Genomic DNA, 19,293 nt, shown 5'->3' on the forward strand with positions numbered 1-19,293 from the left:
TAAGGAGAGAAGGAGTTGATGGCCCAGATCAACTTTTCTTTCGTAATAATTTCTCTAGGAATTTCACAAAATGAGTGCAAAGAGTTTGTAGAATCGTTTTCCAATTCAGAGTTACAACCTGGGAAGTGAGCTTGTACCAAGAGTTTTAAGTTGTCTTGATTAGATTCTGTCCATTGATTATCAGGCCCATTTAGGGAGCCTATAGGAGTAATCGTTTTGGAGAGGATTTTCCTTAGTGTTGCCGAATGATTTGTACATTCGATAGTACTGCAAAAGTTTCTCCAAGAGCATCGTTTGGCTCGTTGAGTTTCTGTCTTAAATTTTCTTTGACTGGTTTTATAGGATTCCCAGTCACTTTCAGCTCTAGTGCGTTTATTACGATTGAAAAGTTTTCTAGTTTCTTTACTTATGTTACTGAGCTCAACAGTCCACCAGGGTGGTTTATTGTTTTTCTTCGTCGCGGTAATAAGAGGACAGCTTTTGTCCAGTGCATCGCGTAGAATTCCTGTGAATTCCTCTGTCAATTTATCTAGGCCATTTGGGTCTAGATTATTATCAGTCCTCAGGTGACTGATGTTCTTAACTATTTCCCTATTGAATACATGCCAATCTGTACGCCTATTATTCCTAAAGGGCTTATTGTGCCTAGCAGCATCAGGGATATAAAATTCTATTAGCCTAAGACCTTCCATTTTTCTAATAGGCAAGTATCTGAATTATTCGTCAAGGTAGTATCAAGAACCTCTTCACGTGTTTTTGTAACAAAGATGGGGGTGTTGCCTCTGTTAGCTACCACCAAGTTGTTCTCGATAATATATTCGAAGAGGGACTCGCCCTGGTATTTATGTGCGTGCTTCCCCATTGCACATGGTGTGAATTAGAATCACAGCCTAAAATAATATCAAATTTGTTCTTACTTGCAAAAGATACCAACGTTTTAGTGATATCTGCTGGTGGTCCTTCTATGCTATCGAACGGCATGTAGGTGGAAGAGAAGATGAGCGTTGGAAGCCCATCGCGTTCCAGTTTTACCGTAGTCTGGTCAATATTGCTGTAAGTAGTTAGGAGAAAAAGATTAAACTATTTCTTAGCTACTATGCATGTTCTTGGGTTACTGTTTTGACTGCCAAGATGAGACTTGTACAGCAGTAGTTCCTTAGAATGTAGGCCCTTGATATTCCCTCTTACAACCCAGGGTTTCTGTATCAGGGCTACATCGTAATGTCTACTCTCCATGAGGTAGACAAGGTTAGTAGTTGCGGCTTTACTATGATGAAGATTGATTTGTAAGATTTTCAATTCCATTTATATAATAAAGTTTAAGTCCATCGCTTTACTAACCTGTTTTCTCTCGTTGCGAATCAATCTAAGTTTGCGTCTCGTGATACCAACGCGTACCATGAAATCAGCCTTCCTCAGGAGTGGCAGAGATTTGTGAATCAATCTCACCACCACTTCGGTGCCATCCTCACTACTTTCGCTCTTGACCACTTCCCATTCTTTGCTCAAGAGATCACTATTCAGAGATAGGATATATCTCTCAAGACGTTCGCTGGGAAGGGTCGGGCGTTTTACCAACAGCCTACCTAAAGGTCTGTTGAGGTCTTTAACCTCCTTTACGTCGATGAGACGTAGGTCGGCGCCTTGCCGTGGAGCTGACGTTTTCTTTATGTACCCCCGAAGCCATTCAAGAGTTACGTCGTTTTCGCAGTTCATCACCTTGAAACCATGGACAGTCGTAAGGTTACCGAAGAGTGGAACCGTCCAGCTCTTGGCGATAGCCTCATTGACTTCCTCCAGGATTCTTAGTTCAAGGAGCTGTCATTCATCCTCAGTCAGCTTACGTGTGGGTTTACTATAATCAGCTATAGCGACTTGGTGGCCTTTTACGCTAGCCCGGGAGGTCTTAAATTTCTTCTTCGTCTTGTTAGGCGAAGAGTTGGTTGGCGAATCAGCGTCACTCCTAGTTTTTTTGGAGGTACAAGGTGTGTCCGTGATTCCCTGTTCTGGCGCTGCACGCAAGCGCTGTTGGAATTTGTCCAGTGCTATTAGCTCTTCTGCCGTTAGGGATTCGGGAGTCCTTTTGGCAAAGCGACGGACAATCCTTTCAGCGTTTCGATTCTGTCGCCGACGTAATTCGCTTTCATTGATTGCTCTAGCCTTCCATTGCTTGGTCTTTTTGTATATGACCGTAGCTAGGCTCTGAAACGTTGTATTGATCGTTTGGTTTGCGGGTTCGGATTCGGTGGTAGTGTTCTGGTTATCCTGTGGGCTAAGGCCTACCAGGTTAGCCTTGCACCCCACTTTATCCTTTCCCTCGACAGTTTTGTATATCTCACCAGCTTGACCAGTCGTACCACCAGGCGGTAGGACTGTCTCGACAGATGGGATGCTATGCACAACGGCGTGTGTCCGCGGGATCAGATCCGTTTTGTACTTTTGGCTCTTGATCGTACGGTTAACGGTTTCAGACTCGATGGTGGTGTTTTGGGTAACCTGTTATCCTTGCACCCCATTTTATACACTCCCTCGACAGTTGTGTCTTTCCCATCTGCTTCACCATTCGCACCACCAGACGATAGGACTGTTTTGGCTGATGAGATATCAGACGCAACGACGTGTGTCCTCACGATCAGGTCCGTTTTTTCCTTTCTAGACGATTGCTCGTCTGCTATCGAGGCGATAGCACTCGACGTAGATGGGATGTCCCCTTTCCCTTGTTTTGAAACATGGGGAGCAGTAAGCTGAAGGTTCTTGGTGTTCTCTATTGTAAGTTCTATTAAAAATTTGTTTCGCTGCTGATAGTTTTTAGTTCTTGAAGAAAATAAAGAGAAAGAAAACAAAACAAAACAAAAAAGGAAAAAAGAGAAAAGAGAAAAGAAAAAGTATTAGAAATATAAGCAGGTAAATTATAAAGTAAAAGTTAATATGAAAAAATATTGTCACTGGCGACTCCTCCTCTCGGTATTGAGACCGTGAGACAAAGCCTAAGCCGGCAGCCGTGACTTCCACCGACCGTTTAGATTATATCCCCGCTATGGTTGTATTCATTTTGTAAATTCTTCCATATATTCCTAGGGGTGGGCCTCTCTTAGTTTGCCCAAAACCTAGCCGGTAGCTGGGAAACTGCTCGAGAGCTCTTTACTAGGCCGCATGAGGTTCGAGCGTAAGCCCCCCCACCAACGTCAAGGTGGAGACCCGACGAGGGGGAGAGAGTGGAAACTTAAGTTAAAACTAATTTGCTCAAGGAGGGTGGAGCTTTCAATTACATTAGATAAAATTTGGTGTATGAAAATAACATCGGCAACTTCACGACGTTTTTCTAAAGATTGTAAGATAATGAGTCGCAAACGTTCTTGATACGGGGGCAAGTTGAAATTGTCAACCCACGGAAGTCCTCTTAAGGCAAAACGGAGGAATCTACAGTGTACTGCTTCAATTCTCTCGATGTGGACTTGGTGATAAGGGGACCAGACTTGGCTAGCATATTCAAGTAAAGGCCTCACAAACGTGGTATAAAGTGATTCCGACAGCAGAATTAGCCCCGGATACTGTATTGTCATAGTGGGATCTGAAGTTAAGTTCACTATCACAAATTACACCCAGATCCTTAATGGTTGTTACAATTGAAGCAATGCATTCATTAATGTAATAGTCTCGCGGTAGAGGACGGAAAGGGAGACGTTTACGGGAATATGTAATAGCTTAGCATTTTTCAACATTAAGATCTAAGTTATTTTTCTGACACTAAACAAAGAAATTGTTAAAATCAATTTGCAAAAGTAAATATTTACGATTTAGTAGAGTAACTAAAGCTCAAAAAATGACAATATTAGGGAACCCGACCGAAAAGCTCTGATTTTGATAATTTTTTTTTTCAAAGGTGTCGGTAATTTAAAATACTTTAAAGTCTATAGATTAAAATTTGCCGCTGTTACCGTTTTGATTCTTTAAATTTAATTGTAAATTTTTATGAACAAAAAAAATGTTTTCCAGAAATTTTGCTTAAATTTCATAAATTTATTAATACCAAAAGATGGTTCCCTTTAAAAGGAAGAAGTAAAAAGAAGTAAAAGCATTTGTGTGTATTAGTGAATGTGTTTCGCTCTCTCGCCATCGAATTCTCTGGTTTTTTCCTCTCAGGCAGGATGTTGGTTTTCGTTCATTGTCTCTTTGTGAGATCGCCATCGCACTCACGCGTGCGGGGTGACATGCAAGTGGATGTAGGTATACATAGATCCTTATATGGATATGGTGTTTGTGGACGAAAACTGGTTTGGAATTCTATATTTTCATGAAAGATTTCTGGAGTGTGTACCTATTTATTTTTGAAATGAAAAAGAAACTTGTTTTCAAGTTGCTGTTGTGGATGGCTTTGAGTTTTTTTGTGTATCAGAGGAATTTTTTGCATTATAATAATAATTATAGTTGTTCAGCGGAGAAGCAGGTAGGCCATGTGTTATGTAGGTGCTTTGATATAATATACTTGACAGTATCCTTTGTGTAGTGTGCATAAAAAAATATGAGTAGATACGCAGAAGGATTGATTTCCAGGTTCTTGCTCACTTTTGAGTTGTTCTTCGTTGACAAATTTTTTGTCTAGCACTGGCGCTGACATGAAAATGTATATACATGCAATATCTCGAGATTATCAGCATCAACCAATTCCAAACGGCTTTGTCCAGACGGGAGAAAAGGAAACTGCCGATATTTTTAGTGCAGCTCTCGCCCAACAGCAAACTGGATAGTTTGAGAATATCACCGTCCTCAACTACCAGGTTGTCACTTGGGATAAATTAAAAAGGCGCGGTGACATGCTTCAACGCGTGCGCTGCAGTCGCGCTGTGTAAAGTGTGGAGAGAACCACGATAAGGGGGAGTGCAAACTCGGGAAGGAACGGGTCGAAGATATGGCCCAGCTAAAATGCGCAGTCTGCGGAAGCATCGGGCACCTTGCTTATTTTCGGGGCTGTCTGAGGTTTCAGCAAATGAAGCAACAAATAAAGGCGAAGCAGGCTGTCGTAGAAAAACGTCCAGAAGGGTGTGCTCCTATCGTCAACCCAAGCATCTCTTTCGCCCAAATGGCGCAATGCCGAAGGCGACTCAAAAGCCACCAAAGGTTGCCCAACAGGCCTCCGTGCCTAAAGCACCGACGGCAGAATCAGAGGTTTTGACCTTGTTACTGAGCATTCAAGCACAGTTAACAGGGCTTCAAAGCCAGATAAGGGAGCAGACAGTGAGGGTAGATCATATCTACTCTCAACTGCCTAGCTTAACGCAACCTAGGTCGTAATGGGCGCGCTGTCAGACAGGCCCCTTAGGATCCTAGCTGTGAATGTAAATTCACTGATTAGGGTCGAACGTAGAGCTAACCTTTTCCAATTGTTGAAAGATCTAAGTCCCGATGTGTTTATGGCTAGCGAAACTAAGCTAAACCAGAAACATAAACTGACAAATAATAATTACAACATCGTAAGAAGAGACCGGCCCGACTCCATTCAAGGGGGTGCTGCAATCTTCATACGTAAAGGCATTAGTTATAAGGTAATATACAATAGTGAAGTGCAAATATCGATCGCTTGAGGTGTGCATTGTATGCATTCCTCTCCAACATGGAAAGCGGGTGTATGCAGTCGCAGCTTATGCGCCAGAAGCACCTCAACCTGCTGACTTTACAGCAGAACTCGAAAAACTTTGTAAAGTGCTACGACTGAATTTGGAGGAAAACTATATCCTCATGGCCGGTGATCTGAACGCCAAACACCAAGATTGGGGAAATCAAATACAGAATCAGCGAGGTAATCATCTGTATAATTGGATGAGTCAAAACAATATTGAATATAGGGTTGATCTGCTGGCTACTGAAAGGCCATCGTTTCCAAGAAGCGGTTCTTTTCTGGATATATTGCTTCTAGACTCAAGACTGACAATAACAGACGCTGTGGGCCAACACCCAAGAAACTGCCTTCGTACAATTGAGTACGACAGCGACCACTGCGGACTCGCTGCCGCAATACAGCTTCCGAACGAGCTTGTGGAATTGGAGGAGTATGTACCGGAGCATTCTGACAACTGCGGTAAGATGCGCTGGCCACGCTTCACCAACGCCTTAGCAAGAGAACTGCGTTCAAACAACATAGCCCCTCCAAACGACAGAAATCTGTCGAACAGTGAGATCGATGGTTATCTCCAACAGATGGACGATACCATCTTACATACGATGAACAGAACGATACCTAAATACAAAGAACGTGACCAAAATAACGTTTACCGAAACGCGACTATTGACGCACTCCACAGACAAAAAAGCGGGCTATTGACAAGACTTAAACGTTTATACCGGCGATTTACCAGCCAACACGATCTGGAGATTAGAACACTGAAGTCGTCGATCAAAAACATCAACCAGTTGATCAAAGAAAATTATAGGTTGTCTATTAATTTGTATTGGGACAAAAAAATTCGGGCCGTCAATTCTAGCGACCCGAGTATGCTTCCGCAGATTAATAAGATTTTTAGACGGAATGATCAAAACGAGCTTCCGTGTCTTAGGCTCCAGAGAACTGTGGAAAACAGAGACGTACTCCTGACCGCAGGCATAAATCGAGGGGAAGCCATCTTTGACGACGATCTCTTTATAATCGAAGACCCGTAAGAGAAAGTGGAGGCGGTGGGTGCTGCCTTCCAGCAAGTGTACAAGGTAAATGCTAGCATTAACCCGAACCATGACCTGAAAAACAGGGCCCTCCTTCATCACTTCTATCTACGTAATGATATTACGCAATGGCGATCTGAGAATCGTGGTTTTACCGGGTTTAATGAAGAACACTTGGCAAACGCCATCATCGCCGAGCATGCTGGGGCTAACACCCTGTTAGTTACGAAGGTAGAGCTCAAGCTCATCTTCGATTCATTAAAGAAAAAGAAATCAGCAGGAGTCGATGGTATATCCAATATTGTACTACGACATCTACCGCAAGAAACTATTGACATTTTTGCCACTCTGTTCAACAACGCTCTGAATAATGCACATTATCCAAAGCGTTGGAAAACAGCAGTGATACATCCTCTACCGAAAAAGGGAAAGGACAACTCCAATCCGGTAAATCTCCGGTCGATAAGTCTCCTTCCAAGTATCAGCAAGGTATTTGAAAAAGTTATCAATAGGGCTCTGTCTCAGTGGGCTGAGGACAACAATATCATACCGGATAATCAATTCGGGTTTAAGGCAGGACATGACACTATTCATGCCGCGTCTAAAGTTGTATCTGATATTCAGCGGAACAAATCTAAAAAACAGTGCCCGGGTGCCTGTCTTGTTGATTTGGAAAAGGCTTTCGACACCGTTTGGTTAGAAGGTCTCTATCTTAAATTAACAAGACTTGGTATAAGTAAACCACTTTTATATATGCTTTATGACATGCTCAATGGTAGAACGTTTGTTGTCAAAAGTGTCAATGTAACTTCTACTGGAGTTTTTAATATTAAAAATGGTCTTCAACAGGGAGCGGTGAACTCACCGATTCTCTTTAACATGAATTGAATTCAGCGATATTGTGATGACTGGAAGTTGAAAATCAACTTTCAGAAATCAGAAACGATTCTATTTAGGACCCCCTTGGCTAGGGCCTCAGGGGATACGCGAAGGATCTGGCGGAAGCTGGCGATCGCTGAACCACACGGACATCCACTGCCGAGTAAAAGTGTAGTAAAGTACCTTGGCATCTGGCTAGATCAATATCTATATTTCAATAGACATATGGATGCTGCTCTGGCCAGAGCTAGGGGAGCTTTTGCCCTGACAAAACGGATGTTTTATAGCAGTCGGCTTGACCCCAGGGTTAAGGTGATTTGCTACATGGCCCTTATCCGGCCGATGATTGTCTATGGATGCCCTGTGTGGTTCAACGTTGTTCCATCTCAAATGGAAAAGTTTCGGGTGTTTGAGAGGCAGTGTTTTAGACGTTGCCTTGGTCTGCACAGAACACCTGAATCTGATTAAACTCATTACTATTCCAATGAGGTGTTATACAATAGGGCCAACATAAATAGAATTGATAACTTTATGCTGAAGCTTGTTCGTGGCCACGTTTCAAGAGCGATGGCCTCTTCAAATAGCTACATTTTTGGGGCTTACTACCCTAACGACGAATACTTCAAGAGTGTGTGTTTAAGCGGCTATATTCCGCTTGAGGCATTCCTCTATTTAGATAGTCGGGGGCTTGTACTGGATAGATTGGCAGTTCCGCTAATCTACCACGTCGGGCGAAGAACCGTGGACAGGTGACTGCTGTATGACAGGGACATCCTCGCACTAGGCGGAGAAGGGCGTCTTCGGTTTAGTAGTACTGTGTCCGATCGGGACCGAAGAGATAGGGTAAAGCAGAAGAACCAGTTTTGGTGGCTTAGTAATGGTATTCATGTATAGGTAAAAGTGGTCTTCGTTTTGTATGCCTTGGCCTGCTTACATAGTTTTGGGTGTTTAGTTTTCAGTAGGGACAAAAAAAAAAAACAAAAAAAATACAAAAAAAAAATACAAAAAAAAAATACAAAAAAAAAATACAAAAAAATACAAAAAAAATATATCCAAAAAAAATACAAAAAAAATAATACAAAAAAAAAAATACAAAAAAAATAAAAAATTGCTTGCTGTGGCTGTTCTAGTTTTTTAAGTAGTTTTAAGTAGTTTTAATTAGTTTGTAAGTTTTAAAATAAAAACCATTAAAATATTAGTATTAAAATATTTATAAGGCCGAAAGGCATTAGAATTAAACTAAATGAAATATAACTTAGAGTGCCCGTATAGGGCCAGTAAGTTAGTTGTAAGTAATTTGATAAGTAGGCTAGTTTTTATGAATTTTTGTCTAGTTAAAGCTAGTTTTAAGTTGATGAATAATAAAAATGAATTTAAAATGATGATACATGCAATATATAGAATGTTTAGGTTCTTATGTGTATTTGTTTGAGGATGGACTCGAAATAAATCTTGTATGACATTATGATCATGGAGAATGCCGCAAAAAGTGTCTCCTGAACTGATTTTTTGAAACTTAGGCCGCAAGCGGATTGGACTAAATATTTATAGTCTAAGAGCCCACAGCAAATTTTGGGAGTGGAGGTATAACCAAAATGTGAGTATGCAGTTTTATAGCCTTATGCGTTCTAATGACAAATTCAAAAGTCTGGCAGCTTTAAATCGCGGCTTTATATTGTTTTCAGGGGGTTGAAAAATGTGAGTTTTCCAATTCATATTAGTAGGCTAAATTCAAACTATTTCATACTCTTTATACAGCAGCTGATGCTCTGTCATTTCCCTTAAGCCTGAAGACATCAATCTTGGCGATGCGATTAATAGAATTCAAGATATAAGCTTTTTAAGCGGCTTTGTTTTGGAGACTTTTCTGTTTAATATTTTGTTTGTTATTTTGAATTCAAAACTCTCCAAGAAGAGAGCTGATATTGTTAATTAAAAAAGCTTATATCTTGATTACTATTTGTCGTATCACCGAGATTGAAGTATTGAGGCTTAGGGGAAATGACAGAGCATCATTCCTCATTATCAGAATGGGAATTTTTGCTTACTTAGCTTACTCATATTAATTGGAAAACTCGCGTTTTTTAACCCCCCGGAAACCATATAAAGCCGCGATTTAAAGCTGCCAGACTTTTGAATTCGTTATTAGAACGCATAAGGCTATAAAACTGCATACTCACATTTTGGTTATACCTCCACTCCCAAAATTTGCTGTGGGCTCTCGGTCTATTAGCCGAGAATAAATTAAGATATTTATGACTGTGTATAAAATGATAAAATGAATAAATATATGTAGCTGTGTGAATTTGGATAGAATAAACAAAGCAAGATTATTACCTAATTATTTTTATGCAAATATGTAGGTAGGTACCTATATATACATTGTGTATCAATCCAATTTACTTTCAACACCTTTTTAACCCTTTCGAACCCAAGCTATGAAAATCAATATTAAAAAATGTTTTTTCAGTATTATCGTGTAAAAACATCACAACTAAGAAATATGAATAACAAAAAGTTATGTTCCAAAATAATAAATAGCAAAACTAATGTGTTATTCTCATGTTACATGTAAGTTACATACACTGCGACCACCAAAAAAAGTCGGACAACTGAGAAAATAACTCTTTATAGAACAAAACAATAATGTATGCTTCTTCTTCTAAGCCAAAACACAAAACACTTTCTGGATTAACATTTTTTATATCTTTTTTTTTTCAAAATTATGACCATATATAAAAAAAAAAATTTTTGCAAAAAAAAAAATATATATTTCAGTCCCTTTTTCGATTAAAAAAATTTAAAGTATGATATTTGCCTAACTTTTTGTACTAATCCAGTAACTAGGCATTATTATCTTTCAATTAAGCCATCGAAATCTAAAAAATTATTTGATGGAATATTTTTTACGAATTTTTAAAGATGTGTTACATGAGAGTAACGCTGGTACAGAAAGGGTAATTAATGATTTTTTTAGAGTAACCAATGCAATGAACTCAGTTCATAACTGAATCGATTTTGTTTTTTATTTACCTATACCTACATTATTAGAAAACAAAAATAAGGTAACCTACAAAAAATAACCGAATCCGCAACATATAAACAAAAACAATGAAAAACAAAAAAACATATTTATATTATATAACCCCGCAGGCACGCGTGAGTGTAGTCTGATAAACAATACAACCCAGAAATCAACCTAAATATGCAAATCAATCATTGTGTACATGTCATATGTCAATACACATTTTTACACACAAGTGCATACTTACCAATGTACCCACATATCTTATCCTTTACTTATATCCCCGCACGAGCGATGTGAATATTACACAATGCAAAAAATCGAGTGCGATATTATAAACACGAAATGAATTTTTAGGGAAAACCCAAGAGCCAAGAGTTTGTATGTGTGCGTAATGTAATTTTCAAAGTAAAAAAAGCTAAAATAGACACTTTTTCAACAATTTATATTAAAAATACTGTGAGCAAAAATATACATTTTTTTGAAACTGATTTGAAATATAATGAAAAAAAAAAACAATAAAAATAAATTGTTAATAAATTCCTCAAAAAAAGAATGCAAATATTGGTTTATTAAAATCAAATTTTTAGTGTGTAAATAAAAAAAATATTTTTTTTGGCAAACTGGCTCATGAACAACTTTATTAACTTCTCATTAAAAAATACAAAAATATTATAAAAAAATAATCACGCTTTGCCCCACGATTAAAATGCTAAATAAGTGCATTCTGATACTTTTCCTTCAAATTAACCGTTCAAACTAACTTCAAATTAAATTTTATTGGATTCTCCTAATTCCACTTTATTATTTTCTCTTTGTTTCATCTAAAAACACTAATAAGCTATTGATTATGTCGAAAAAAAGGAACAAAGACGTTCACGGGTTTTTATTGCAGGAATCGTTCAATGGGTTATTAGAGAAGATAAAACCGCGGAGTGCTATTAAATGAGAGGGTGGAAATTGAAGATAGGGGTGTAAAAGCCCCCTTTTTGGTTTTTTCAATATATCTCGTAAACAAAGCAAAATTTTGAGATATTGCTCTGAACACTTTTTGTAGAGAATTAAATTTCCTAAAACAATAATGTTTTTAAAAATTGATAAAAAAAATTTCCCTACCAAAATAGTCAAAACAAACATAAAAAAATTATCCAAAAAATCGATTTTTTGAGTTTTTTTACTTTTTTGGTTGTGTCTCTTATTTGGGCTGACATAGGCATTAATATTGATCTAAAGAAAAAAAGGACATTAAATTTCCTTCAAAATGCTGGGCTCACTAAATTTTTTCATTGAAAATTAATCGAAGTATGGCCATTTGAATCTAGCTTTTGTTCTGGTTTTTAGTATTACTCAAGTAAAACAGAAACATTTGAGAGGAAAGTACGATAACTTAAGAACAAAGGATTGATAATGACGTTTTGTAGAGGACTTAAATACAATCATTATTGACTATGGGAGTGGGGGTTCTATCGCCCCCCGATTTTGCGGGAGGGACATTTTTAAAAGAAAATACTTAAAATTTTAAAAAAATTATTAAAAAACAACGGCAACACTTACAGTTATGAATGATACTTTTTTCAAAAGCCTGAATTATACACTTAAAATAAATTTAGAAATTAAGTTATTTTAATGAATTGTTTTTGAAATAAGTTAAAACTTTTTTTTAAATTCTGAGTTTAATTACCAGTTTTTTTCAAAAACTATTCATTAAATTTTGTGGAATTAAATGTTATAGATAGGAATGAACTTTTGGCTTTTTTAAAATGTGTTGTTTAATATTGTAGGTGGTGCCGTTGTATTCAAAATATTTTTTTGTGTTTGAAGTCAGTTTGTGAGAAAATTGCATTTATCTCTTAAACGATGGAAGAAAGATTGTCTTGTACTTCCATATATATTTTTTTCCTTTAATTACCTAGAGAATCTTTTGGTATAATTTATTTTATGGAATTTAAGCAAACAAAATGGTTTTGTTCAAAAAAATTTAATTTTAATTTAAAAAAACTATACGGCAACATCGGCAATTTTTAACCTATAGACTTTAAAGTATTTTTAATTACCGAAGTTTGAATAAAAAATCATCGAAATCAGAGCTGTTCGACCGGGTTCCCTAATAATTTGCTTTAGTTACTCCACTAATTATATAGGTATGAATAAAACCGGGGGGAAATTCTAGAGCTTTAAGTTTAAACGATATAATTGTATGTGATATTCTATCAAACGCCTTGCTAAAGTCTGTAGCAATGACATCAACTTCATTTTTATTTTCTAATGATGTCAAGAGATAAGGCCCGACGGGCCTAATTTCGTTCTTGAAATGGAATAACGCGCAAGCATTGTCAGGGCCTAATTTCCATTACAAATGGAAATAAGGGCCTTTTCAGCCTTATTTTGTAGGGCGTTATTTCACGTGACCTGACTGGACCGTATTATTATTATATTTGCCGTTTACTTTTAAGCCTTTACTCTCCCAGTTTAAATTTCTAAAGACTTCTTCGAGAGCTGCTGAAAAAAGTGCTGGTGAAAGAGGATCTCCCTGTCTTACACCTCGTGAAATTTTTAATTCAAGTCTTACACATTCTGTTTTTATGCGTGCAATGCTCCTTTCATACATTTTCTTTAAGATTCGGACTATTTTGTCATTAACGCCTTGGTTAAGAAGAGCCTTCCAAATGAAGCTCTGGTTGACTGTATCGAAAACTTTTGCAAAGTCGATGAATGCAAAGTAAATGGTAATATTATATTCCTTGCATTTTTCTATTTTTAATTGTAGAGGAGCTGGACCTAAAACCAGCTTGTTCGAAAGATTGATTAAAATCAAGAGTGGTTTTTGTTCTTTCAAATACACATTTAGCAAAAACTTTATAGATAGGTCGATAGTTGTTAATGAGTATGAGTATTATCTCAGATTTCGTCCATTGGTTTGGGACTACTTCTGTGACCAAATCCTGATTGAAAATATTTTTCAAGCAGTTGGTCAGTGAAAATTTTCCGAACTTGAGGTATTCTGCTACTATCCCATCGCTAGCTTTATATTTATCGTTCTTTAAGCTAATTATTGCTTTGGCTTTCTCTATTTCACTCTCAAGAAAAGGTGGAAATTCTTATTCGCGATTTACTTCTTGCAGAATCAATTGATGTTCGGTTGTTGTTGTTTGCTTTGAGTATAGTTTAATATAAAAGTTTGTTGCTAATTGATCGTGATTTCTTTTACCGCTTTCTGATAATGTAGTTATCCACTTTTTAACAGATTTTGTTTCTCGATTACTGTTTTTAAAAGATTTTCATTGAATGTTTTGATATAGTCTTGAGATTTTTTCTTTATGCTTTCGAAGCTTTTTGTTGTTCATCAGGGTTTGGTATCTTTCGTCCCTTCAAGCAAACGAGTCTCGGTTCGATTTTTACCACGATTTCTCCTTCAACTTTGTGTTCATTCACAAAAAGTTGAAAATGGGTGCGTTCACTTACATATTGGATACCCTATCCAAGATACCTAAGTATCCAATACGTTTGTGAACACGGATCAGCTGTTCATCAAATCTGCCATAAGATACACGAGAATCCAGAAATATTAAGGATACCTTTGGATTTTTTTGCTTGTCAACACATGTGTCCGATCAGCTGAGATTCAAAGTTTCACTTGATAGTTTTTGTGGTTTTTGGGACATGGCTGTAAGGATGTATCTATCAGCTGATTCTTTGATAGACCTTTCTAATATATTGTATGTTATTTGAAACGGTTCCTTCATCTGTGATAAAAAAAATACTATATGGTTGGTGTAGATCTGCATTATAGCTATGGATTACTGGGCCTGTTTACACCCCCAATTCTTTAGAAAATAAATCACAAAAATCATTCACCACTTAGTTAACAATTGAAGAAGACTGAACTGAATGGAGATTCCCAGAGGTGCAAACCAATTAGGTACAACCCAAAATGTTTGTGCGAGTACCAGCAGCAATGAGAAGTGATAAATTCCGAATTTCTCGGCCTCTACGAGACGTTAACGGAACATTCGCCCGTAAAGGTAATTGCATTTCCTTGAAAATCCAAAATGTTTGTCTCCACGTTTGATAGTTGTTGTGGTTTGAATTGTGGCTATAACCTATAAAAACTAAAATCCGAAATAATTGTAAAGTTGGAACCAGAGTCAACTTCAAACTCGCATTTATGTCCATTTAGAACAATGTTCGTATGGTGCTTCAAATTGGGAAAGCATGAAATTTGGTTTGAGATTGCATTCGCCGTTCTCTTTGAACTTATTTGACCCTGACCATCTCTCTTTCCACCCCTACACAAGGTTGCCAGAATATTTTCGAGGCAAGGAGCCGATTATGAAAAATCATGGAGCCAAAAACAGCCGTTTTCAAAAATGGTAAAAAAAAACGCAAATAAAATTTGTGGAATGAGGTTTTCATTTTTTTTTATTTTCAAATAGCTTTTGCTCATCAAACTTCAATTATAATTATGTATTTTTTTTTTTCATTTTGTTGATATATTCTGGTTTTCATGCTCATCTACGGGCTAAAATTAAATTTTAAATGCAAATCAAATGAGAAATTTATGCAAATTGGTTGTCAGTTCACATGTTTGGTGGATTTTTGCTGTAAAATGCTTTGATTTTAAAGAAGCCTGAAATCGCCAAGTTTAAATTCAAACTTAAAACAGTCAAAATCCGATAAATTCAAAATCAAAATTTTAAGGAGCGAGTTAAAAGTTCAAGGAGTCTGTTTGGCGATAAATAGCCGGATCTGGCAACACTGCCCCTACATACCTCCGGTTTACGTGTCCGGCTTATCCACAGACAGCTCTGCGAAACTAACCGACATCTATAACAAGCACCTGGCTGAATGCCAACTGAATTGTTTTTTGTAAATTTATTTTTAGACTTTTCCTTTGTATAGCCTCTCTGCACAACGTTAACTTCATCATCTCTAATGCTTGATGCATGTGCAATTGCTTTTATCATTTGTAGACTACGGATAGCTGCTTTGTCTTGTGCTGCTTTGTCTTGTGCTGCTTGGAATGTCAGTACTGGTGTTGCTATGACCTCCTGTTGTAATCGGCTATCCCGAAGTCCACATACAAAACGGTGTCACAGCATGCGGTCTAACTAATTCCCAAAATTACACTTGCTTTGCAATTTTTCGTAGCTCTGCAACGTAGTCTGTAGTTTTCTCATCGGGATGTTGATCACGCTTGAAAAAATTGTAAAATTATGCAATCTCAGAAGGGGGTGGGGAGAAATGATCAGAAAGAGTTTTACAAATTGTGTCATAATCTCATAACACAGCCACACAAAAAAAAAATAAAAGTTCTGACCTGAGGTTGCGACTAGGTTTTTCATTTAGTTTTTGGGTCGCTGAAACCGAATCTGAAGTCCGTTTTGCCCCATCACGTCAGGTTTTTGAGATAACCTTAAAAAAATGTCACGAAAAAAAAATTTTTTTCTCTGATCTGAATGTGCGAATATGTTAATCATATAGTTTTTGTAGGATCCCTAAGTGGACTGCTTGGATATACCGAACGCTTCAATGTGTTCGATCGAAATTTTCTCTGATGCCATTGTAGTTGTACTTGTAGTTGATGTAGAACTTTCGAAGTATATGTAGAGTTTTCTGTCTTGATTTCAGACAGTTTTGTTTCGGGATTTATTTTAATTCAAAGACATAAGTTAATATGTATATAGTATGTACAGTAAAGAGAAAGTGATTGAATTTGGTTGTAGCTTCGATGAAAGTTAGGCGAGTTGAGTATCTAACCTCGTGGGTAGTGAAGTTGGGAGCAATTTTATATAACAAGGTGAGTATGCAACATGTATTTCACAATATTTGTGAAAAATTGCTTGTAAACTATGGTGTGACACAGGATTCCCCATCTCTCCTGCGGCGTTCACCCCGGGGAACACCTCTATAATCTAAAACAAAACACGATTTCTCATTTGTTTTTAGTTGATTAAAAATAAAAGAAAATATACCTACATCAAACATTTATGTGTAAAAAGAAAAAGATGAATATAGAAAACACACATGTGTCTACTGCGAGCAAAAGTCCTTGTAAGACTTCATATCAGGAAAAAATCTCCAAAAAAACATAATTTCTTATTTATTATTTTAGTTCATTATAAATTCTTTTTTATAAAATAAAAAAGAAAGATGCAGAAGAATTTTTTCAGTAAAAAATATACCTATAAATCATTGTTTTATCTTCTTTTTGTGACAATTTTGTGATGTATTTTCTTTTTGTGACAATGGTGTGATGTTTAAATGACATTTAAGAAGAAAATATTCTTATTCAAGCTCTAAACAACCTTAAAACGCGTTTAGCTTATGCAACCTCTATTCAACGTTGCATAAATTTTATAAATAGCAATTTTCTGTTTAAGGACATTATAAAGCGTGCATAGTGTTATGCACTGTCTATTATGCGTTTATAAATAAGTCTGTAATTGTTTAGCTCCCAAAATCATTCCTTTTATTTGTTAATTGTATGCTTTATACTTTTTAGTGAAGATCAGATATCTGCTCAGAGACCATTTGCCGCTCCTAGTACAACTTCTATCAAAGCTCCTGAAGGTGAAGGCTGTCCCCGATGTGGTGGTATGGTGTTTGCTGCAGAGCAACAATTGTCCAAGGGGAAAATGTGGCATCAAAAATGCTTTAACTGTGCCGAATGTCATAGGCCATTGGATTCTATGTTAGCATGTGATGGTCCTGATCAAGAAATTCATTGCAAGGCCTGCTATGGAAAGTTGTTTGGACCTAAAGGATTTGGTTACGGCCACGCACCGACTTTAGTCTCTACCGGTGGAGAATCAACCTTAACCTAGTGAGTATTACTTTTTCCTTAATGATTTTCTTATAAATATCTATACAAAAAAATATTTGCGAACTAAATTTAGCCCTGAAGGAGGTCTATTGCATGGGGCAAAATCATCAGGAGGTTGTCCCCGTTGTGGTTTCGAAGTGTTTGCAGCGGAAAGAATGATCAGCAAGAGTCGAGTTTGGCATAAGAGGTGCTTCCATTGCGCCTTCTGCAGAAAATCACTTGATTCGACAAATCTTAACGACGGCCCTGATGGAGATATCTATTGTCGCAGCTGCTATGGTCGGAACTTTGGTCCAAAAGGAGTTGGGTATGGTTTGGGAGCTGGAACTTTAACAATGGCGTAATTTTGTTCATTAGAAATAAGTTTTAACAATATTTTGTTTTATTTAATGCACAAATACAAGAGTATCTATAAAATGTTAAACTTAAAAAAAAAAAAAAGTCGAAGAATTACCGTGATGAAATCAATTGTGATTAAGTATAGCTATAATTTTATAGTTAAGGATTAAATTAATGAAGATATAATAATAATTTAAGACGAAATATTGTAACAAGAAATTTTCGAACTTACCTAATGAAGGACATTAAAAATATTATTTTATTGTATTAAATACTCAATTATTTCTAGAGCCCTCTATTGCACGTAAATACGGGTTTTCATATTAAACGTGTATTTTAATTATTCGTGTCCAAGCAATTGTATTAATAACTAGGGATGGCGGTTGTTAGTACAAAAACCGGTTTTCGGTTTTTCCGATTTTTTTCCTTTCGGTTGAACCGGCCGGTTTTAAACCGGGCCAATAAACCACTTTCGGTTTTTTTGCTTGATTTGACCATTGAATAAGAAGTACAGGAAGGGGTGTATATCACACCTATAGAGTTGGCGAGTGAAGCCACAAAAAAATTAAAAAAAAAAAAACAAATTTATATAAACTGTCAAAAATTGTATATAATCTGTCAAATTTCGAGCTCGTTTTCCAGGGGCGAATTCACTTTTATTGGTGATGACAAGGCGATGCAATCATTGACCGCCAATGTTTCAGCTACTCTTGATGATTTTAAAACAATTTTCAGTCTTTTTTTAGTTTAGGAAAAAAAACAGTTTAAAATTATGATGAAAAATAGCATTTATACGGAAGTCTCTTATGAGACCAGTTACATTTCTGTTGGCGCCCCTTGAGTGAACAATATATTTGCACTCCGACCCTTTACCAATACATGTGCATCTGTAAAACTCACACTAATAAAAAGCGGCTTCACTTATTTGGATAAACACCCCTTCCTGTACTTCTTATTCAATGGGTTTGACACTAAAAAAATTAACCTAATTTGTCAACCAAAAAAAAAACTTTTCGAAGAAAATCCCCGAGCAAAGCCTTTTTTAGTTTTATTTTCTTATAACCCTTCAAGCAAGAAAACGGAGCTCAGCAAAGACACTCTGACCTCAAAACGCGAAAAACGGGGTTGCACTCACACACTTGCAACTTTTTGTGTACGAACCTTAGAGGATATAATATATGGAGTGCTTGTGCTGTTAGTTCCGTGAAGCTTTCATAGAGGGATCTAGTTTCTTTAAGTTTTTTGATGAGTGCATGCCTCCATTTTATTTTCATTTGATGGCTGTCATCAACAAGCGTGTTTATTTACAGCTGCGGAACCGGACCCGAACTGAAAAACGAAGGCAGCGACCCTTATCCATGCATATGGCGTTACAATGTATTAGGTATTGGAACAAGCACTCCATAATTATATCCTCTAAGGTATGAACACAAAAGTCGAACGAGAATCGTGTTGAAAAAGTGCGAAAAGGAAAACACCACATGATAGAGACAAGTGCAACCCCTTTTTACAAAAGAACAAATTTGTTTAAACGTAATAAAACTATAAAAAAAGTAAGTAAGCGAGTGGAAGC

General features: G+C 36.9%; 1 protein-coding gene across 8 annotated transcripts in view; it reads left to right on the forward strand.

Moving 5' to 3' along the window:
• LOC129906893 (muscle LIM protein Mlp84B-like) overlaps window positions 1-17,992 on the forward strand; it is a 387,782-nt gene extending 369,790 nt beyond the window's left edge. For all 8 annotated transcript variants that reach the window (XM_055982880.1, XM_055982886.1, XM_055982883.1 and 5 more), the window contains 2 exons: window positions 17,061-17,381; window positions 17,455-17,992. In XM_055982880.1, the coding sequence (XP_055838855.1) occupies window positions 17,061-17,381; window positions 17,455-17,725 (592 nt within the window). In that variant the 3' untranslated portion in view covers window positions 17,726-17,992. The remainder of the gene's footprint in view (window positions 1-17,060; window positions 17,382-17,454) is intronic.
• The last annotated feature ends 1,301 nt before the right edge of the window (window positions 17,993-19,293 follow it).

Source organism: Episyrphus balteatus, chromosome 1 (genome assembly GCF_945859705.1).
Source record: "Episyrphus balteatus chromosome 1, idEpiBalt1.1, whole genome shotgun sequence".
Taxonomy (NCBI): domain Eukaryota; kingdom Metazoa; phylum Arthropoda; class Insecta; order Diptera; family Syrphidae; genus Episyrphus; species Episyrphus balteatus.